This window comes from Cimex lectularius, unplaced genomic scaffold (assembly GCF_000648675.2).
Source record: "Cimex lectularius strain Harlan isolate CLEC.00 unplaced genomic scaffold, Clec_2.1 scaffold188, whole genome shotgun sequence".
Lineage (NCBI taxonomy): Eukaryota > Metazoa > Arthropoda > Insecta > Hemiptera > Cimicidae > Cimex > Cimex lectularius.
Window position 1 is genome coordinate 888,233 of NW_019392882.1, and position 24,424 is coordinate 912,656.

At 32.2% G+C, this 24,424-nt stretch overlaps 1 protein-coding gene and 1 pseudogene across 2 annotated transcripts; both read right to left on the reverse strand.

Moving 5' to 3' along the window:
• Positions 1-348: 348 nt before the first annotated feature.
• LOC106674434 (E3 ubiquitin-protein ligase MSL2) lies at positions 349-18,322 on the reverse strand. Of its 2 annotated transcripts, none has more exons than XM_014407152.2 (7): positions 17,348-18,322; positions 10,642-10,683; positions 10,514-10,561; positions 10,037-10,081; positions 1,253-1,291; positions 1,004-1,189; positions 349-921 (listed from the first exon to the last, which is right to left on the reverse strand). In XM_014407152.2, exons 1-7 carry the CDS (start codon positions 18,008-18,010, stop codon positions 856-858), a joined length of 1,089 nt encoding a protein of 362 aa, XP_014262638.1. In that variant the 5' UTR covers positions 18,011-18,322; the 3' UTR covers positions 349-855. The 2 variants fall into 2 exon arrangements, with proteins under 2 accessions (XP_014262638.1, XP_024084797.1); XM_024229029.1 differs by having other exon boundaries at positions 799-921; positions 997-1,189; positions 17,348-18,301.
• Positions 4,305-5,064, reverse strand: LOC106674435 (annotated as a pseudogene).
• Positions 18,323-24,424: the final 6,102 nt, after the last annotated feature.

Genomic DNA, 24,424 nt, shown 5'->3' on the forward strand with positions numbered 1-24,424 from the left:
GTTCTCTGATAAATCTGTTAATAGAATCCCATGTTCTTTGTTCTTCTACAGACCGCACCTCACGATCTCCAAAAAATCATTGGCTAACAGTCACTAAACACCACACATTGTAATAAAATGTGCTATTGCCCGAAAATAAATAAATAAGCCGAGAAAATATATTTATTCCCAGATTGCATGAAACCAATTATTTTCCCAAATTCATTTTTTAATTAAATAATTTATATTATCTGGGCCTGGGACTTGAAATAGTTTATTTTCTTTTTAGGTTAGTTGCACAATTGGAATTTCTATAGTATTATTTATCTGGTGTTGTGATGTATCAAGGGGTTCAAAGAAATAAATAAAAATCCTTTAGTTCTTCTTATTCAAAAAGGTACAGAGTTGTCAGCCAAAAAAATATAGAACAGCTATTATATTCTATATAATAATCCTAAGAAAATAGCAGTAGCAGTACAACTTGATTAATAAAAATATTCCTTTATCTCTTTAAGGGGACAAAAAATTAAGGGCACAAAACATACCTTGACCTCGGGATTGAGTCAATTATCAATTATTAATAAATTTTTTGAATGTTATAATTTGTTTTAAAAATTCAATGATTATTATAACATGACACTACAAAGGACTAAAAAAATGTAGTTGTAACAAAATACAGTTTGAACTATTTACAAACAATCTGTCCATTTTTTAGTTTGTTTTTAACTGTTATTTACATAACAAAATATATATATATATATTTATTACAAAAGTTGATCTATATAACAAAAAAATAATATTTACAGGGTGTAATAGTCTATATTTCTATTAGGAAAAAATATATTAAAGAACTTGGATCAAATCAAAGAGAACTTTTCATTTAACCAAATTCTGATTTTCCTCTTTGATTCTACTATTCTCAACAACTCCAGTTGGACTTGCCTGAAATTCAAAGAAGGTTTAATAGAATCAAACTCCAATAGGGCTGTAGGTATTACTAAGACTGTCGTTTCTTACAAAATACCTTGTTCAGCGATGCACCCCTTGGATTCTTACAACCCAAACAACCACAATCATAACAAGATTTGTCGGCTGAATAACAAGGGCATCTGTAACCTCGGCAAGAGCCCTTACAATGATCCTGCACACCACACTTGCAAGTTGGAGGTTTTGTAAATACTGACCTCTTCCTCACCTTATTTACTTTTGTCTGTAATTAAAGGAACAATTGTTAATAAAACTGATGAGACAATTTATTACAAATAAAACTCACTGATAGGTTTTCCTCATGGGGGCGTCGCTTTCTTGGTCTCTGCAACAACATAAAATAAACCTTAAACACACATGGAAAAAAATTCTGGAAAAAAGATTCCTACAAAATGAATCAATCATCTTTAAAAGCATAAGTTTTACAGAAAAATGAGCAATATTGAGCATTATTGCTAAATAAGCATTATCGCTGAAATTACACATAAAAATTTCCTAACATTGTTTAAACGAATACCAAATAAATCAGATTACACCTCAATATATCAATGAAAATAATAAGAAAATGCCAAAAGTAAATAATACAAAATCTGCTGTTAGGTATTACTAAGACTGTCATTTCTTACAAAATACCTTGTAAGAATTATGTATAGTACGGTAAATATATTTCTATTTATAGTAAACAAAATTATGAAAAGAAAGTTAAGATGAACAGTTAGAGCACATGCAGGACATGAACACGACTTTTGCTCCACCGAAACACCAACTCCACCTACTAAAACTTTTCATCTCAACTTTCTTTGTACAATTTTGCTTACAATACAAAGTAAAAATAAAGATAATTAATTAAAAATAAATACCAATCAATTGATAATTAGAGATGTTCACATAAATTGATCCATGCTAATTACATTGATCGTTTAAGCAGCTAAATCATGCCACAATTTTGAATTTTGGTGGAAAAGTTGAATTTCAAAACCATTGTAGGTTGAAATGGTGGAAAAGGTTTGTTCCTTGGAGGCTGAACAGACAGCTCAATGGTAGAGCATCCACATAACTGAAAGTCGTGGGTTTGCGTCGCTTGAACTTTCTTTGCATAATTTCAAATTTAATTGTCAAATCTATTACCAATACACAAGTAGAATTAATTAATGATAAAATTATAATTATTGCATCACATGATACAAGATTAATAAATGAGGAAAGAAGGATGCTTTAAGATTTAATTATAAATCTTACAATCGGCTTTACTGAGTCTTTTTCCTTTTGGTTCATCTCTGAAAAAAACATGGTTGTAATACCTTAATTAGTTTTGTAAATAGTAAAAAATATACCCAGGCAAAGAAGCTCAAAAGAAAATGAATGGAAAATAAAAAAATAGAGGTAGAGAGAATTTGTTAGAATGCAATTATTAAATTAACCTGTGTTGGTTTCAACCAAGAACATGAATTTTTAAGATATAAAGCAATAAAATCAGCTATAAATATTAAAGGTATTGCATAATAGTATTTGATAAAATGTAATATCTACTTCACAAGCCTGTAAATCCTGGGGTTAAAGTATTGTCCAACTTTAGCTTTAGATGGCTAATATGCAAAGATCATAAGGCAAAAAAAAAAAACTAGCTTTATATAAAGCCATATGAAACATTGGGTTTTTGCCTCTCCCTGCCTATAACCCTGATACTTAGCACTTTAAATGATGATGGTCTGTCAGTCACATTTTGGTATTTCACCAGTCTACCCAGTGAGATAGACAAATTTCAAATTTAAAAATTAATATCAGACAGCCAGGCAGCTCTAAAGACTCTCCAATCCTACCAGATCAACTCAAAACTTGTCTGGAACTGCCTGAATACCCTAAAAACTGGGATCTACGAATAGCATAATGCTAAAGCAGGTCCCATGAGGAAATTTTAGTTAATGCAAAAGCAGACAAGACTCAAAAAAAGATACTCAAAAGACCCAAGGCTCAAATTCATTTTCAATTATAGCCACATACCTTGGTGGTCAAGTGGTTAGGGACTGCCTCATATTTGCTATGCTAGCATTTTGAATACTGGTAGAGCCCAAGGTGTGTTAATTGATAATAGTATGGAAAGTGTATTGTAAAGTGGTTTGACCCCTCATTTCGGGGGAAAAAACCCTGGAATCTTTGGCAATTATAGAAAACAAGAAATACTGAGAACGTTAGCCAGGCATGAGGTAAAAAGACTACTTGCAAAAACAATCCAATGGGGAAAAATTAAATTCTACTCTACAAAAAAGAATTAAAAACCCTTAAGAGGTATATCCTATGCAACTGTCCTGCAATAACTAGAAAAAAAAAGGATATGAATCTAGGATGGTCATTCCTGTCCTATACAGACCTAGATACCATATTCCTAAAAAAAAATACCTAGATATACAACTTCCTAAAAAATTTTTTCAAAATGAAGTATACTTCACTAAAGCTCTCCGTGGCCATTTCATTTGTCGTCGAGAATCCAATCCGATTACACGACATTTGAAAAATGGCAAAAAGGAGGGAAAACTCATAAGGTGGGGTTGAGATAGGAAGTTGATGTCCGAGTGGATCGAGGTCACGATAACTCAAGTGGTAGAGCAGCGGCGTATCTAGCCGAAGATCGTGGGTTCGAATACCGCTTGTGTCATTAACTTTTTTTCATCTCAACTAAAAACCTTAATTAATTGTAATGTCAAGTGGACCACGAAATTAGTGAATATAATATAATATATTCATTAGATTTTGTGTTCCGATTGGCCAAATAACATGTTTCAATTAATTAATTTTTATGTAAGGTATTGGTTGAGATAAAAAAGCCAGTGTCTCGAGCGGGATATAATATATTATGTTATATACCATTGATGATATAACTAAGGTGTATTAATAAAAGTAGGCCATGATTATGACATAAGTGAAATGAATATTGACATTATCCCCTTGAACATTCATAAAATATAAATTTAAGTTACTACAACTTTGTTTTAATGATAAAAAGATTTTCACATTTTATACAATTTGGGATAAAAAGGTTAACGCCAGGGATGGAATGTGAACCCACAGTCTTCAGAACTGTACCCTGACACTCCAATCACTGCGACTTTAATATCCAAGACACCGACCTTCTCAACACACAGCTTATCTTGTGCAATTCTATTTTACTGTCAGAATGACTCATCGTGGCATCATTTATTAAAGATTCATCAATCAAGGTGGCTCAAGAGGTTCAGCATCCCATCCATGACATTGACCTTTATATCAAATTTCAAGTATATAAAGCTAAAAAATATAAAATTAATTTAAATGATAATAATGATAACATTAAAACATATGTATAAATTGAAAGCTAAAGCAATTTTATTTACCATAAAATACATAAAAGAGAACTTTATAACAATTACAATGATCAACTGAATCATTTTTTCTGCAATGGTGGAAGCACGGGTTGCCAGCCGGTCTTCTGCGGTACCACGCCTCCTCTATGCAATCCTCTCCCTTTTGAAACCTGGCTTCTCAAGATGGCTGATTTGCCCCTTGTAGAACTCGGTGGGCCTTTTCGTGTCTGTTTCTTGAACATGGGTGCGTTCTTGAGCATGTCGGGCAAGATTAGGAATCTGATCTTTGAACCGCGAATGAAAACATTTTCTAGACTGCAGACTCGGCCATCGCGGTATGTGACTGCTATACCGCTCATCTGGCAGTTCATGTTGTCTTCGGCTTCGACGAGCTTGCCCCTGTACACTTCGCCCGTGATAGTCTCACAAGTGACAATGTGCCCTTCGGCCTCGTGTAACACTTTGATGGGTACCCCAATGGACATTGTCTTTAAAATATCCTAATGACAGGAAATCTCTTACTTTGACTCTATAGAATGGTAGAGTAATTTGCTGATGAATAAAATATAAACAAAATCTTGAGTTTATAATTTAATTACTTCAATCTCACAACCAGTGGCACTTTCGTTGCTCAAGAAAATGTAGACTTTTTTAAACATATTTAATCACATTTTTCTACTATAAATACAATAATTAATTGAAATATTGGAGTAATCACAAATTAGACAGAACACCAGAATTAATTTAAAAATATGAATTATTAAAAATTTATTTAACAGGCACTGAAAAAGAACAGAAATTGAGCAATATCTCAATGTATAGACTTAACAATTATGAAATTATGACCATCTTTATAAATAAGCATTAAGTGAGTGCTTAATAATTAAACTTATAGGCATTCTTTCTTATAATTTATTATCATGTAACAAAAACACCTATTAACAAACAAAAACCAATGTTCTGACAATTATTTTGTCCTATAAACTTTCAATTGTTTAAAAAAAATGACAGCAATAATATATCACATGTTTTAGAATAGAAACATATGAAAATGCATACAAATCATGTTTACTTGCATAATTTGTGAGTTTAGCAATTTTAGGAAGTATTCAAAGAAGAAGCAACAGAGAAAGCAATCCAATAAAAATAAAATAAAATAAATTTGAAAAACAGTATAATTTAATGTGTTAGTCATTTTTATTAATAAGGTGTTCCATAATCCAATTTTGGGGAACTGCAGTAGCCAGTGTATTAGACGTACTGATCTAACCTCGCAGTTGTGGGCTCCATTCCCACCTTTTCCCCTGGCCCTTTTTTTGACACAACCCTTCCCCCCGAAGAGAGTACAAATTGCATATGATATCACATTCCTTGCCTAATATGCAACATTTAAGGCTATTAAAAAAATAATTATCCAATTATATCTTATACTAGTACTAAATATTACAAAAACAAAAAATTGTGATATTTACTGTGGGGATGAACCATATTTTGTCATTACTGGCCATTTTGATCTGCTTATCTTCGCTGGGTTTTGAACAATTCATTTCGTGCCATATGCCATGAATTTTGCCTCTCCCTGCTTATAACCTTGCTCAACCACCAAATGTTCAAAAAAATTCTGCTCTTTGTTTATATTTTATTAGCATCTAAATTCTTATAATTGTTTGTTTTTATATGAATTGCACTTATGAAATTCCACAGATTGGTTGTTTCCGGCTGTTATGGTCTGACCTTTCTGGATTATATGCAGAGTGAGACATATTATGCGATAACTATATGTGATAGTTATAATATAATTACAGATCATGCTATATATGCTTAAATCATGACTAATGCAGATGGTGAGTGGAAAGCTGAAATACATCAGGCAGACCAAATAGTAAAAGATAGACAAGAAAAAGGATCAGAATGACCAGTATACAAAATTGTATGTTAGGATATAATAATAATAATAATAAATTGACTTATACTTTCATTTTTTCTTAAATAAAATTATAAAGGCAATCAACAGCTTTGGGTCATTTTCAGTCTTAAAAATCTTTCTGGATGGGAAGTAAGTAGGCTGCAGCCCAGGAACACACTACAAAGTTTAAATCGAGTCAATCTCCGTGAGGGGCAATTCTCTAGCTGCTGCACACTAACAGAAGGACTAGATCAAAAAGCACCTACGACTAGAAACAAACCTGTTTTTTGTATCAGTTCTATCAAAGACCAGCAGAGCCATATGTACTTTTCTACTTGTCAATGCGTGTTCAAATTTGTTTACCGAAAAAGGTTTATTTTAAGGATCTATTTCATTACGAATTAGAGGTAACTATTTCACACCTGTGAACCATAAGATTAGGTGCAATGATGCTGTCTGCAGATAGATTATATAGATTTTGTAAGTATTTTGGTCATAAAGATAATTTACAGGGGGGTGAAGAACCAATACCTCTGATTCTTTTAACTGTATCTCAAACTGTTTTGCTGGGGGGGGGGGACTACTAACATTACTAACAAAACTTTCCCAAGATAGCTTTCTCTTTTTTGTAATATACCTGAATTTCTTTTTCACACAGTTTAAGGAAATCAATAATTCAGTAGAAGACCACCTGAAAAATTTTCTCAAACACTTCTTCTTTTCCTTAAACGTACTTTCGCACTCTGCTGTCTACCATGGTACAGAATTGGTTTTATTATTATAAGGAAAATTGCTGGATTGAGGAATGGCAGTTTCAGCTGCTTTAACTATACATGAATTTAATTCTGAAGTCAAATCATTAATGTCTGTGTCATTTAATTTTAAATTAGACAGATCTACTAAGTCTTGCTAAAAGGGACCAATTCGCTTATAAAATCACTGATTTGCCAAAACAGTATTATTACTTTGAAAGTGGTCACTAACATGTGTATCATCTATTCTATACCATGTCAAACGGAGTGAAGAGCGGGTGATACGAGACTCGTCAATATTAGAAAGTTTTCCAGATCTCACACAAAGATGAGAAGGATAGAGCTATTAAAATTGTTTAGGTTGTATAGATTCATAAAAATTTTAATAACTTTACATGTTAGTTCGTGTTGCTTCTGCCCTGATAGAAGCATGTCCATTTAGGTACCCGATGGGAATGGATTATGTCCATTTAGGTCTATAATATTAGGACTGGTTGAGGAAGGCAATTATATACATCAATTAGTTCATACATTTCAATTTTTTGACTAGGAGGAATGGAACACATTGTACCTTGCAATGATTAAAATTCTAGCAGCTATAATTTGAAAATCAGAACCTGTGTCTATTTTGTAATATGGAATTTCATTCATATTATGAATGATTATAATCAATAGGCTCACACCACCACGCATGCAATTAACCCACCTGTATCTCTTTTGTGAGTATATTATGATATATTCTCAAAAATATTGTCTGAAGTAGAATTTTTGATTGGGTTTAAGGTTTGTTTCTTGTAGGCACAATATAAATAAATTAAAAGTCTTAAACAAATATTCTATATCATGATTCCTATTTGTAGCTCCATTTACATTCCATTGCAGTTATTAACAATTTTAGAAAATATATTCCCGATTTTTCAAATGTATCTATTTATTTATTTATATTAAAGCCAATTTACATTTATTATGCATTTAAAATTAACTATTGATAAGAATTGAGTGGATTTAAACATGAAACGATAACGTAATTAATGATTTTAACTAATTTAATAGTTTATACTAATTACTTTATTAGATTAGATTGCTAGATTTTTCAATTTTTTATGTTTAGCTTTATGTTGCATAGATACTGAGTTGTTGTTCGGATTTACTGATTTTTTGCATACTGTAATTGACACTACTTTCACTTGGTAATGAATTTTGTGAAATTGGTCTCTTTAGGGCTAATGTAAGGGTTTGGGTTTTTAACTTGGCGTTAATGGCTTGTTAAGAGTAAGAAACGGCAATCTGTTTTCACGTTTTCAAAGGTCATTAGTGTTCTGTGTTCGTGGTGGACGAAGATTCTATTTGATTTAAGGCTTGTTCAAATTTATTAATTTTACTAGCTTTTATCCGCAACTTCATCCACATGGGACTCTGTTTTAATGTACTTTTCTAACAATGCAGAGTGGTAGTATGGCTTTTTAATATAATTTCTCGATTCTCAAATTCTTATAATCTTCAGTTCACTTCGGCCTATACATGGTAAAAAATTGTCCATATGATCCCCTAAGGGATGGAATTTCAAGATATACTTTCTTAGCGGCTATCCATGTCATTATAGGAATGCACTGTTGAAATTTCAGCCGTTTAGATCCAGCAGTTTGTTTAAAATGTGTGTTGTCTGTCAGTCAGACATGAATTGTATAATATATATATTGGGTTGTCCGGAAAATAATGCAGGATTTTAAGTTTTCATTAAAAAAAATCTATATAAAATATTCTGTTTACGTTTACAGGATTACTNTTTTGATTAAAGAACATTGCTTTAAAGTAACTAGTTTCTTTTTTTTTGTTTAATACCAAAATCCTGCATTATTTTCCGGACAACCCAATATATTAGCCAGGTCAATGTTGCTTAGCTTTTCAAATTGTTCCGCTAAAAAGTTTGAACTCAAAGCATTTAAGGGTTGAGAAATCCTTGTTGAGAAGGAGAGGAAGAAGTATTGGATGTAAGTTGATAAGTAGAAGTAAGAACCTCTGAATTAGATTCAGAGGGAGTTTTAGCAATTGGTATAATAACAATTAGTGAGTGAGAATGTGTGCCTGGAGTTTGCCTGTGAAGAAGTGATTCGGCGTTTTTATAAAATGATAATGGTCTTAATTTTTTATATTTATATCTCTCTTATATAAACAGGGCAAGACCTATTGTAAGGTGGATGACAGCTACCACAGTATGCATTTGAACAATCTTTTGCGTTATGGTCAGCTTCTCCGCAGTTCACACAATTTTTGACATAATTACTGACATGTCTGAATCTGAAGCAAGAAAAATACTTTAGGGGTCTAGGTTCAAGAGGACTAACTTTAACAGAAAGAAAAAAAAGTTGAAAACAACTTTGTCAGAAAGTTCCGGTTCAATATTAGTGTAAGTTGGGACTTTAGAATTATTTTGTTCCCTGTACATACATTGGACTTTTATAACGTGTTGTTTGGCTAGTTCTATCTCAATGGCATCTTCTTCACAATTAAATAATTCAGGGGCAGTTTGTCTCCCTTCAAGTAATTAACGAGTTTAACGAAGATTGAATTTAACCGGAATGTCTGTCTTCGAGGGAGTTCAGATTTAGAAAATCCCTTTCACAAAAGAAGTTCAATAAGACTGTAACGTTTTCAAAAAATTTACATTCACCTGACAATTTTTTTAAAAATAAATTTGCAAATTTTAAAAGGGGTGAAGTTATTAAATGTCTTTTTGGGCGGGTGATTTTCACCTAAACGCATTATTATATACTTTGAGCCTACCTATTTCAATTTTTGTTTTAAAAATATATTAGGACCTCTATCAGGGGATTCGGGGTCAAAGTGCATAATGTGTGACTCCAAAGGGGAGATGAAATAAAACAGAAAAACTTCTTTTAAATTAAAAGTATGTACATAAATAAATTAAAAAAAAAAAATTAAACATAAAAAGAATTGTATGACTACTCCCTGAAAGGGCAAGAAAAGCTTAGATATAGGTACCAATGCTTACTCTGTGAAGCTTAAACAAATACTGAGTTCATAAGTTTAAAAAACTTTAATTATTTACTTACATTTACATTAGTTTGATCTTGAGATCGTTTCCTCATTTCATGTATCTGAAAAATAAAATAAAATTAGAGAAACATAATCTTAACGTTTTTATTGTTCATCAAAAATCAGTACATTATAAACTAAACTTAGTATATTAGTAAACTAATACAATTTAAAGGGAAATTTATATTTTCTTATTGAGAAATTTGCTCAGTTCAATCTGAACATAGTCAGATGACCAAATAGACGCCACCATTGAATTTGCAAATCATCACCTTGAAGATATTCTGAATTTTAAGACCAAAAATATTTTGTGATTGTTAAAATGTCACCCTAAAAGTTATGAAGTTCCAGGGCATGCAGGAATTGAGAAAAATAAAGGAGCATAATGCAAGGAAGGAACGACACACTAAGGGGGCCCAAAACAATAAAAATAATGACCCTCATAAAATTAATGGATAGAAAATGCATAAAGTTAAAATAAATATTGATTTTACCTTTGCATCAACCCTTTCTCGACCTGTACGTCTTCCTTTTTTTAACCTCTGAAAAAAAAACACCTATGTGTAACTATGATATGCACGATTCGAATAAATAATAAACAATCTTATAGAAATAATCTTACACTTAAACTTCTGCCTTGTCGCCGTTTTCTACCCCTCACAATCTGAAATGTTGAATTACAAAATAACTGTCTTTGAACATAAAATTACAAATATATGTTGTAGGCATAAATTTTTAGTATTCATTATACCAGATAATTTTTTTTCTTCTAATGAAATTAGAAAATTGTATTCAAAAAGTTACAACAATTTACTATGATAAGTTCAAAAATACAAATTAGCAGTGTTTTGTACTTTAAAGATAAGAAATGCTTCAATTAATTCCATTGAAAATCTATCCATTTCTGAGATATTTGTCAAAAGATATTTCTGGAATGTAATTGAATTTATTTTTGTCTGTGAAACCATAGACTTAAATTCTGCTATAATCTGCCTAAAGTTTTGCTATATTTGGTGGCCAAGACAGCAGAGTGGTGAAATGTATGAAGTATCAACGGTGATAATACACTAATGATTAATGTGATGCATCATGATCAAAAGAAACAATGCAAATGTTAAGAAACTAATTGACCAACTTACAAAGCCTAAAAGTTGACTTTTTAAATTAAACATAACTAATAAGCTACAAAAGTACAAAAACATACCAGTAGAATTATTACATAATAACTATTATTATATAACTGTATAAAACAACATGAACACTCAAATCTCTATTAAAAGTTACTGAACAGTACTTTTGATGGGTTTTAGTTTGACAAGTTTTATTTTCAAAATTCAAAAACCTATGTACAAAATATTTCCATAGGAGTCGTACTCTTTAGTTTGAATTTACACATTTAGAACCTGATTTATTGATTTTGCTGTTTATTCAAACCGGTGGCCGAGTGGTTAGGGTGTCGGACTTGTATTTGTCATGCTAGCAGTGGTAGTGAGTTCGAATCCCGGCATAGCCTATGGATTTTTAATTGTGAATGGTAGAAATCGCGAGCACACCTTACTCTTATTATGTTATTATTATGATTTTATTGTGTTCATTATTTATTTGAAACAAAATGTGGCCAAAGCTTATTATTTATTCATGAAGTATGACTACAACTTTATAGCATTTTGTCAAATATTTGTGCTTGTGAAAGAAATCCAAAGAAAATCTAGCTTCTCTATTTGTTTGTCTGCTATATTATAAAAGTTAAAAAGAAAGTATAAATAACAATTAATTATCTTCATGAGTGTTTCATTTAGTGAATACGCTTATACTGTTTGAATATCAATTTTTCTTCCCTTGTGCCTAAAGTGGATATTTCATTACAGGAGTTCCTCACTTAAGATGGCTGAAGACGTTCTCGAGTAGCAGATAAACCTGTGAAAGACTAGGCATGTGCAGTAGAGTAATAAAGTGTCAATTTAACATGTGTTCAGCGACTGACAAACAACCACCAACTTTAAACATTATGGTTCATTAATTTATGATTAAAAAAATAATAAAAACGTAGAGTGAACTAGAACACAATTTATGAACTGCTTAAGAGTTTTGATAATCTGACATTTAACAATTGTGCCCAATTAAATAATTTAATTGAAAATTATTAACATCAAGATTTACTTTAAAAGAATGAAAATCATGACAGCCTTTGGGAGAAAACAGCTACTTCCATGTTTAAATTTGCATTAAAGTTTTTATTACACTCCAATTTTTTTTTTAAATTCAATAACAAATTAAGTTTTCATTTTTGAAATAATTATTACTTGATTATAAGAGAGTATTTTGGGCTAGGCATTTTTTTCCATTAATTTCAGTCTTAGAAATATTAATTAGAGCAATTTCATCAATTGAATCTTTATTATTTGGTATTTAATGATAAAAAAATAAAAAATACTCGAACAGATCAATCCTGTTTTAAAAATTAAAGTAGCATTTTATATCTTTAATGAATAAATACTTATTTCTTATCTTTTTATTAATAATGTACGGAATCAAATTTTTGATTAGAATCAATAGATCTTTTCGTAAATCCCAAGTATTACTTGTTATTAAAGAACAAAAACTACTTTTAACTGTATGATTTTATTTAATTGTATATCATGTACTCTTTACTGCCCTTCAGCCAATTTATTAGAGTTAATTCATAATTAACTAGCTAAAACAAAGAGAGTAAAAAAAAGAAAGATTAACAAGGCCAATTAAACTGTATCAGATGTGAATGTTCAGAAGCATTTCATTTCATCAGCTGTCTTGAGAAACTATAAATATTTGCGTTCTACCGTCCGAGATGAGATATTCGTGATTTTAAATTTATTTACTATTTGTTCAGAGGATAAGGTCGATAACCATATTTCTTTTGAATAAGAGCAGTTGAGATTTCTTCTCCTAAGATTGCTGCTTTATTAATTCAATTAATTTTTAATTCCCTATTTTATCCCAGCTGTCACAATATTGGAACATTTGAGAGATAAAGTGTTTAATGAAAGAATATATACTGATTTATACCTGTTTTGCCTTACTAGTCTCACCATACTTGGTGTCGGTATATTTAATTGAATAATTCCAATTAAATGTTTAACAAAATTATAAATCCTATTTTTGTTTTTATTTAAAAAATAGTCTTACAGCATGAAATTTTACAAGTATACAAATTTTCATTGAAAATCTGGTTTTCGTATTTTAATCTTCTTGTTTTTCTTTACTGCTTTGCATAGGTAACTGTTGTGTTCAATGCATTCGATATGAAAATTACAAAGTCACATCATCTAGGATAAATACACGTTACTCACTGGATGTCCAAAAGTTCTATTGATTTTAAGCCTCAAAAAGCATCAATAATCAATTCCAAATAGGCGAGAAACTTTTGACAGAATTTCTGAACAGAATGACTTAGTCAAAGAACTTTCGATGATTACTTAATGGAAGGAAAATGAAATTGGATATGGATTATATTGTTCACTTGAGCATTTTTACCTGTAGTGTAGATTCCGTAAGGAAACAAGAATCCCTGATTTGTTTAGTCACTGGGTTAATTTAATTATTTTTTTAATAAGGCATAGTAAATGACTACGATGCATAAATGGCATGAAGTAGAGAAGCTTTTTAGCTTATTTTATTAAAAATTTTACTCAGGCTTTTTACCTACATGAACTTCATCATAAAAACAAGAATAGGGCTGACTGCCGTTACTTCATACCATTAGACTTCACCATGACTATATTATTAAATTTGTATATATGGCAGATTTGATATTACAAATATTGCTTGCAATAGAAAAAATGAAATGAAACATATTAGGGTTCCATAAAATCATATTTCAAACTTTAATCTAGAAAATCCAATAATTTGCATATATAAAATGGAAACTTACTAAATATTAGAAACTGCCACTGAATATAATATTAGTTTATAGGTATGGGTTAATCTATTGAAATTGTAAATTTCTGAATGTCTGGTGAAACCTCTGATAACGGGCACTCTGTTTAGGGGACCACAGTTTCAGTTGCTCCAGTATGGAAAATTCATTTTCTATGTATTGAATACCTGCAATTACGGGACACTAAATAAAAGACAAGATCATCCTGTCTGTTCAGATTAATTTTTTTTCATTTTTCTTAGGTAGCACAAACGATCTCTGAGTGCTAAATTAGCCTTTAATTATATTTACAATTGATTCATTTAACTGAGTGTTTTTGTGAATTTTAACTCATCTTCCCTAGGTATAATCATATTTTATTTCCAATATTGTTTTCATTGTTTTGTTAAGTTCTTCTGTTAGTTCACTTCAAAGCTGCTACCTGCCACAGAGTAGACACGAGGACATGTAGGAATTGAGTCAAAAGCGTAAGCAAGAAAGGGAAATGCCACACTGCTAGCAATACCCGAAACCTTTCTGCACGGCAGTGTCGATATGGATATCCTGAGGCGAGAGTAGTAAGAGTTTAATTTTCAAATAACTTTGCCTTCTTCGGTGCATAAAAGTTAAACATCCTGGTTTATAAATGTTATTAAAAAATACTATGGAATAAAACAGTTTAATCTGAAATTTAATCATTAGTTAAGTTTAATAACCGTTTGAAGAAAGGTCAAATCACAAGTGACCCTGAATAAGAGAATGAAAAAGTTCATTGTTTGAAAGTCACATTTCGGCATTGGGTGAATTCTGAGTAACTTGTAGCTAAAACTTCACTACACACGAATCATCCAAACACTGAAGATTGCGAAATGCCAAAACGCATCTGAACCTACAAAAATCAGCAAGGAAAGGCAGAACAAGATGATAGTAACTATCAAACAATAGGTTGGTCCGTGGATCACAGGAGGAAATCTCACAATGAAAAAGTTGCCCTTTAGGTTCATCGCATCCAAAATATAAATTAATTATTCAGAAATCGTGAGATGCGGTCTGGTGTGATGTAGGTTTCAAAAACATTTTCTTTATCGTGCCAACGTTTTGATTTTTATTGAGATCATCTTCAGGGCCTGGGATTTACAAATTGTATTGCTTAAATGTAAACAATGTTTGTAAATCCCAGACCCTGAAGATGATCTCACTAAAGATCAAAACTTTGGCACGATAAAGAAAATGTTTTTCTGAAACCTAAATCACACCAGACTGCATTTCACGATTTCTGAATAATTATTGATTAACACCACACACCAAAATATAAAATTTATAACCGTGTTAAATGTTCAGATCTAAATTTGTGAGATTTCCACTTGAGGTCAAAGTTTGTTGAACCTGTAGTTAAGGAGGACCAAATTTTCTTGTCTTGCAAAATAAACTGAAATCATTTTGACCATTGTTTATTCCAAATGATTTTGTGATATTAGACTTGAATTTAAAGAGTATTAAATTATCCATGTTTAAGAGTTATAAAATTTTGGATACAAGTATCCGTAATCCCGAGTATAGATTGAAGAAAATCTGACTTCAAAAGCTGACTGCAGAAATTTATAATAGATTGGTACTTTACAATTGCACAGTTTATGTTAATCTGTTTATATCTTCTTGGAGAGGAAATTATTTAACATAATTTTTACCTCAACCAATACCTTTCATAAATATTAATTAATTGAAAAAAGTTAATTGGTCAATTGGACCACGAACTGTAATGGATTTAACATAATAGTCCGTGGCAAACTTCAGTTTAAAAATCTCTAATCAGAAAACTTAAATTAACTTTGGTTTCTGAATATTCATTCAGCACTCACTCAATTGAAAGTATAATCATCATTTCAGAAGTATTAGCAATCTGGGTTTTGGTGAGCACTACCTGTATTTGCGAATGAACATTGATAATTTGAGATCAAGCCAGATTAGAATATGCAACATAAATAATATAACCATCTGTATCAAAAATAAAAAATACTCATCAATTCTCAAATGTCTTGCTCAATTTGTAATCGAAAGGAGTTACAATCATTACAGCATTACTTTCTAGGCAAAGTTGCAAAGGTTGTAGGTTGGGATGAGGAGTTGGGTGTTCGTGTGGATCAAAGTCGTGATAGCTCAAGTGGTTAGAGTAGCGGCGAACTGAGCCAAAGGTTGTGAGTTCGAATCCCACTCGTGATACTAACTTTTTCCTCTCAACCAAGACCTTAGGTAGAATGAACAATTAATTGAAATAATTAATATGGTCAATTATGACCGCTAAACATGTATGGATTAATATAATAAATAAAAAAGTAATCACTTTGCTAACAGCTCCCTGTGGCCACTTCATAAATCGCTTAGAATCGAATCCTGATTACTCGACATTTCAAAAATGGTAAGAAGAGGGAAAATACGAAAGGTTGTAGGTTGAGATGAGGGAGTTGGAGTTTGAATGGATCAAAGTCATGATAGCTCAAGTGGTTAGAGCAGCGGCGAATTGAGCCAAAGATCGTGGGTTCGAATCCCACTCGTGATCCTAACTTTTTCATCTCGACCAAGACCTTAAATAGGATAAACAATTAATTGAAATAATTAATATGGTCAATTATGACCTCTAAACATGTATGGATTAATATAATAATTAAAGAAGTAATCACTTCGCTAAATACTCCCCGTGGCCACTTCATAGGTTGCTGAGAATTGAATCCCGATTAGACGATATTTGAAAAAATAGCACAAGAGGAAAATTTGAAAAGTTATCGGTTCAGATGAGGAGTTGGTGTTCGAGATGATCAAAATCAAGATAGCTCAAGTTGTTAGAGCAGAGGCGAATTGAGCCAAAGGTCATGGGTTCAAATCCCCTCACGACACTAACTTTTTCATCTCAACCAAGACCTTAGAGAGTATGAATAATTAATTGAAATAATTAATATGGTCAATTATGACTTCTAGACATGTATGGATTAATATAATAATTAAAGAAGTAATCACTTCGCTAACAACTGACATTTGAAAAATTGCAAAAAAAAGGGTAAATTCGAAAGGTCGTGGGTTCGAATCGTGACACTATTTCATCTCCAGTAAGACCATAGATTACAAGTATAATTAATTGAACTGTAATATTTATTCAATATGAAGACAAATCTGCTAAGTTTGTAGATACTTTATTTTTTCTGTAAATTTATACTTTAGTAAGGCGGCTACTGAGATAATAAAACTGACCTATGTCAGAATCACCAACTAGTAGAATAAAATAAAATGCAGAGAAAAAATGACACTATATTTCTGTTAACTTGTGTTGTGTAAATAACTAAAAATATATTTTTTTTGTTTTTATTTAGAAAAAAAAATTTAAAAAGTTTTTCAACATAATAAAATGTCATTAATAATTATGATTAGATAAATTATTTACTTTGTCTTTCGAGGCGGTTTTTCCGTTTCTTTTATCAACATTATTAACCCCTTTCTCCGTCCTTTTAATAGTGAGCCTATTGCCGTCGTCGGCACAAATCACGGAATAGGTTGGCGATCGTCCGTTGATGATGAGGTCGTTTTTCGCCCGTTCGTCCCTCCCGTCCAAGTTGGTCTGGGTCGAGGCACTTTTGCAGGGATTCAGGATCAATTTGGCAGACAGCGAATCGGTCGGGATTTGGAAGTCGTCTTTGAACAGGGAGCCTTCTTTGACGAGTCGCCTGAAGTGATCGCCGCCCCCGGCCGGTTCTGCGACGAGCATCCTGTACACCTCCGAGCAGCCGAGGTACAAGCAAAGTTTCTTGTAGCATTGGAGGAGCGTCCTCAGTTGGACGTTCTCGACGTACTTGGCGTAGTCCTTGCACCAGCTGCACGAAGGGTTCAACTTCTTCTTCCCTCCTTTGCACGAACGGCAGACGTGGTGCTGGCACGTCGTCTCCGTCGGGGTATATGGCTCGACGAGGAGCTCACCGCAGACGGTGCACGAGAGCGACTGACGGAGGCCGGAGAAGAGGCCGTGGAGGTCCGCCCAGGTCGACGGGTCGTCCGCCTTCGCCGAGAATATGATCCGAGACGTCGACACGTAGAGATTCGTCGCGTTCATCGCCTCCGAACATCTAAAATTGTGTTGTCGACGGACGGAATTGTCGAGAAGAGACACGGCACCGAGCGGAGGACGGCAGCATTCGCACTTATTTCAAACACAAACGCATCCGCTAAACATTAAACGATGTAAATAAAAACAAGCACAAGTTTGTAAATTTTCAACAACACGCCGCAAGGATTCATACCAACTTCCGTGACCGTTTCGACCGAATATCGGGGTAAAATTGATTTCGGCCCGGTTATTTGGGATTGAAACGAATTTACACGGACCAAAGTCACATCCGTAATATTTCATAACGCAAAAGGTAATAATAATTTATTTAAATGAACACTTATGTTTTCGACTGATCTTCAATCGTAATGGCACTGACTCGAAACTCTAGCGCGCGCACGATGGACGGTACTAAAGTTTCCCTCTTCTTTTGAATAATTTGTTGAAGTCGTGAGGAGCGGTCAAGAATGAGGTAGCTTAGAAATACACCTTTTTCATACGTTTGCCGAATTTTCGACCTTTATTCGAGTCATCTTCAGGCCTGGGTAAATTACAAAAACATATTTTGATTGGAAAAAATACAATTTAAGATGTAAATATAAATTTTGAACCAAGTATTTCATAATCACATAAAATGTTTATTTTTAAAATGTTTAAAGTGTTTATTTTTCCCTTTCCTTCGTTATCATCCTCAATAATAAACTTCCTTTCCAATATTGAATGCCGAATCACAAATCCATCCTAGAAAATCCTCATTCACGACTTCCTCTGAGTTAAATAAAACCGCCTATGATCAATGAAATTTTCCCAGAATTACCGCGTCCCCCACTCTATCACAATCATAAGAAAACAGCAGAATACAGATTGTTTAACAACCTCGCTAAGACACCACAAGATTAGCACCACACTTTATGTGAATAGAAATCCTTGGTTCAAACACCCTTCTTTTGAATTACGATACAAATAATAACAATTAAAATAATTAATTAAATTTAATTTTAATAGTGGCAAGGGAAGTGCGCGGTGTACTATTTCATTCTGCAACAATATTTGCTAATTTTTGAAACACCAAGACAAGATATTCATAATTCTTACTAAGTATGCAAGTGTATAAGTGTATGGTGGTGGAAAAATTAGAAAAGAAAGAAAGAAAAAACCCAGCAATAAAGAAAGTTTTACTTAATTTAACTTAGAATTTTAACATCATTATTTTCAACATCATGTCAACATTATTTTTTATGTTCATGCCGGAGCTAGTGGGAATAAGTAAAGTGTAATGTCTAGAAGAGGCAGAAACGGAAGAACATACCTATGCAACTAAGCTATTAAAGCATTATCATGGGAAAAAAATCTTCAAAACTTTGGTAAATACAACTTGAAAGGAATTTTGGGTATGAAAAAGCAGAGAAACTGGGCAGAGGAGATCCTTGATCCTATACTTTGGAAGACAAAAACAAACACATTCAGCCTCATCTGATCCTATTAATTTCGCTTATCTTTAATACTTTACTTTATTTATTTAGGATTGTCATCGGAAGAAGAAGACAACGAAACCATCTTCGAAAACGTCACTCTTCTGCCTATTTCAAGTAATAGTCGGAGATCAAGATGCAAATGAATCGTCATCATAGAGGGATGGTGAAGAGTACACCTAAGTATCCCAACTGGAATAAAGACTCAAGAGGCGAGAAGATATTTAATTATAAGAAAACAGTCTTCAATCAACCGTCTAAAAATTCATATGGATCTTGAAAATATTTTAAATATATTTTCAATATTTTTCAATAACTTAAATCTTAAGCAAAGAAAGGTCATGCTCTTAGACTTTCTAACCAAGAGTTGCAGGCATTCTTTTGAATAATCATTATCTCTGGGTTTCATCCACTTTCATCACTCCGATTATTTATACTTAAATTTCCAAGTTTCCCGCATTTCAAATATCACGTCCCTTCCAGATTCCTAAAAATTATACTATTTTTTTATATACTATTTTATATTTTTATTATTATTTTTATACTACTTTTATTATTATTTTTTATACTATTTTTAATTATACTATTTTTGCATCTAAACTGCAATTCAAAAATGCCACAAAGATGTGAGCCAACTTTCTACAAACTGTGTGTAATACGTCCGAATTTGCAGCATTTTTCTAAAAAAAATTTTAGAAATTTTTAGTCCTAGTAGATTTTTAGCGATAGATGAAAGCATGATAACTTTCAAAGGGCGAAAAAGTTTAAAACAAAACATGTCATTAAAGCCCATTAAAAGAGTCTTTAAAGGGTGGGCTATATGTTGTTCCGTCACCGGTTATTTATTGACATTTGATTTATATTCAGGAAGATCATCACCAAAAACCATGCCATTGGGAGAGGAAGTGATGTTCGACCTTGACAAATCATTTGAAAATTTGGGCTCTTTATTTTTCGACTTTCGTCTTTTAACTTAATAAAAAATTATTATCTAAAGGTTTTTTCGGAAGCGTTAGTGTTCTCCAAAATAATTTTTCCCTTCAACATCTTTTATAAAGGACGGTGAAATTGATCACTGCTGTACAAAAGATTTTGGCCTTGTCAAATGGAAAGATATAGGCTCAAAGTGTGTATGCGTGTTACATGGGCGCCCCTTTGAATTTTATAAAAATGCTATGTGAATACAAAGGTGGGAATGAAGTGGAAGTAAATTGTCCGGATTCTATAAATAACTTAATGCGCACATGGGTGGAGTACACCTTTTTGACCAGTATATGTCCTCTTACTCCACCCAGTGGAAGTCGAAACGTTGATGGTTAAAAGCGCTTTACCCCTTTTTGGACGCTTCGATCGTAAATAGGTAAATAAAGAATAAATAAGATTAAATAAGATACAATATAAAGAAGGAGAAAAAAAGATTAAAATAAATGACAAGCCATCATCATCTATGGAACTGGATGAGCCAATAGAGCATTATCCATCCAATTTGATCTTCAAATCAATATCTTCGTATTACACCACGTTTTATATACTTTCATGTAAATTTGTTTCCAAATTATGGTTAAAAATGGTTAATGGTCAAAAATTTGTTTGTAAATAACTATAAGTGCGTATTTGTAAATATAAATTTTTAATGTGTATGAAGCAATTTTTTTTGTTAACTGTTAATTCAAAGTATTTTTTTAAATGTGTATAAAATAGTTTAAATAATAAAAAATAGAAATTTATTAAAAGAGATTTTATTATGTTAACAAAAACCAATTTATTGCCCAAAAAATCTAACGTGTCGTATGAGGGAGGACATATTCAAAAAATGGGCGCAGTGATAGTAGGTTGCTCAGATGAATTGTGTCCTACCACATAAGACATGTTAAAAACGTAGAGTCTGCTAATATTATTTTACACTGAATTTTTATAATATTTTTGTAACATCTATGAGGACCATAAAAACCAAAAAAAATTATAGGGTGTGGGGCACAAACAACATTACCAAGAAGAGCACAATAACATCCACCTAAAAAGGGTCTAGGGATGAGGAGGGTTCTCACGTTAGGAATGTGTAGCTAGGACTCGAGCAATAAGGTTATGATGGATTGGCAGGTTGGTGAGAAACTTTTGAAATCGGGAACATATCAGTACGCTGGCAAAGAATGTTGATGTCATTGTGGATAATAAATGGCGTAGAAGGAGTTTTGACGATTTGTCTAAGGCCTTTTGTTTGGATGCGCTGGATGCTAGTCAACTTGGCAGAATCCCACAATTCCACTCCTATGTCCAAAATGGTCGCAGTAAAGTATTCTCTAAGGTTAGTTTAGTTTTGACGGTCAAGACAGATTTCGGTCCTAGAAGTCTTCGTAGTTGTCCAAGTCTTCTGTTGAGTTGTTGTCTCGTAAGTCTTGGGTGAGGATTCCATGTCAGTCTGCTGTCTAGTTATGGCCCTACCACCATTGCAAAATTTTCAAACTCATCTTACTTTTACTTAATGCTTATTCGAATTTTAAGGACATCTCTCAGACAGCGCTATTCTTAGATCATTGCTCTAACTTCATCAATATTGATATTTCCTTCAACGATTATAATGTATATAACCTATTTCTGACCTTCTTTCTACGGGGATTCATCTACAGTTGATATACTGTACTTTACAATTTTCTTATAACCAAGATAGTTTATTTTCTGTTGGAGGAAAACGATATCTTTCATTGTTTTTCCAAGACTTATCTTTTTAAAAAAGATAAACATGACCTAACTACTCGGCAGAAAAACAATCATCTTTGGCGGTGATTTCTTCGCAAATATTATTTGTCTTGGGCTTTAACTCTGCTACATGCTAGTTGCAGGATTATTGACTATTTAGTATTTATGTGTACACCTGGTTTCGCTTAATTCACTAAGTGGGCTATCGGGCAAAAAATCTCATATCATCGACACTCGACCTCGTTTTTTGTTGCAGACCAGACAGTATCAATGTTGTTTCTTGACCTTCGGTGTCAAAATCGCTGGATATCTCAGTAGGTGATTTATCAAAACAAAAAAAAAACAGCATTTGCAATATTACAAAATCGTGAATGATGCGCTAATATTTCGATGTAAAAATTAATTAAATAGTATTTAAGTTCCATTTTGATTTTTTTAGAACGGCTATTAATTTAATTATAGTACCAATAAAAGATATACAAAATAAAAATAAACAAATTGTTAGAAAAAAAGTTTTTCTTTGTGTTTTAGAAATTTATGTTTCAAGTTTGGCATAAAACACCCAAAGGAAAATTGAAAATTTTGAAAAATAATAACCAGTTAGTTTGCGGTTTGTCTATTTTCACGATTAGGACAGTTTTAACAGTTTTAATGTTAAAAACCTCGATTTAACGCAATTTTTTATAAGTTGGTGAATTTTAAAGTCCTATTGATTTTTTTTACCCCTCCACCAAGCCCTGGACACTGCACAGGCGGACGTAGTTGGTTCTTATCTATTCTAGATATAAATGTAAAGATTATAAAGCTGAGTGAATAAAAGGAACATCGTGTCCATTGGTCCAGGCTCCGACAAACCGCATTGGAGAAAACTTGGCTGGGTCGGAATTAAAAGTTGAGCGGGACTTGATGCAACTTTATGTTAAAATGTCAACTGGTAAAAATGGCTCATCAATTTCAAAACTGGTTCCTATTAAAAAAAATCTATCTATAAAATAAAAAATCTGCAGTTATAGTCTACTGAAAATCTTGACTTCACAGGAAAACAAAACTGAAAAACATATCAAGGTAAAATTATCAATATTTTTTAAAGTTATTTTTCTTGTTTCACAACGTTTTGTAGTGGTATTGAAACCATTAAGTCAATAAGAAAATATTGATTTCCTTATAAAGATGGGCGTTGGCAGTCATTCCTCAAAGATCCACGCACAGGCGTCATTTCTCATAATCAAGATCCTTGTCTTTTCGCCCCTCTTTTGTTAACCCAAATAATCTGCATTAAGATGATGGGTCGGAAATAAATTGTCTTTTCCACAAAAGGAAATCTTTTCCCCACCTATTATGGAAAAGACAATTTATTTCCTAACCATCAACTTATTATGGAGTTCCACAAAATCAGGATGGACACCATCAAAAAATTAATCGGCATTCGCACCAAGGCATAATTTATCTAGGTGATGAGACGGTCAGTGGACCATAAACTATCTGCCGTGATATGATCTAAGAATTAATTTTAATTATTTAATTTGTTTCGTTGTGATTATCACCTAACAAATTGAACTTGGAGGGAAAAATAGATCAGCTGGAATGATCAATCACTAGTGGTTTTTTTTTTTCACTACTGACATGAATTCTGCGATGTTTGGGCCTACGAATAATTTTTTATCGACAGATTTTAGAATTAACATAAAGCACCACTGACACTTTGCTTGTATCAAAGTAACTATAATGTCTATTGAACATATAAATATGTAATTAAGAAAAAAAACCGCCTTGTTTTGGGTAAATTGAAATACCAAAATGAAGACTTCTATTTCAGTTTGGTCCTACCAATAATTCCAAGTCAATAAAGATAAGATTGAAGATTTATAAAATTTGAAATCTGCACATCTACATCTCTTCGTGAAGGCACTATCTGAGATTTTTTAAAAATGTTGTTCCCATTCTTATAACCGTTGACATTTGAGGCCTGTTGACCCTTAGATAAAGAATATGACTTATGTGCAAGATCTGTTTTAAAAAGAATAAACTGATATTTTTATTCATTTCAAAGAAGGCAATATAGTATTTTTTTCATCCGGAATAATTTTTTAGTCTTCAAGAATGCAGATTAAGAAGAACTATAAAGGAAGAGTGAGGTTTTTTTAAGCTTTGAAGCTAAACTATCACTTCTACTAGTCTTGTTATTTACATAATTTAAAAAAAAAGTAAAATCATTCAATAGTTTTGGCAGAAGGAAATAAATCCACAACCT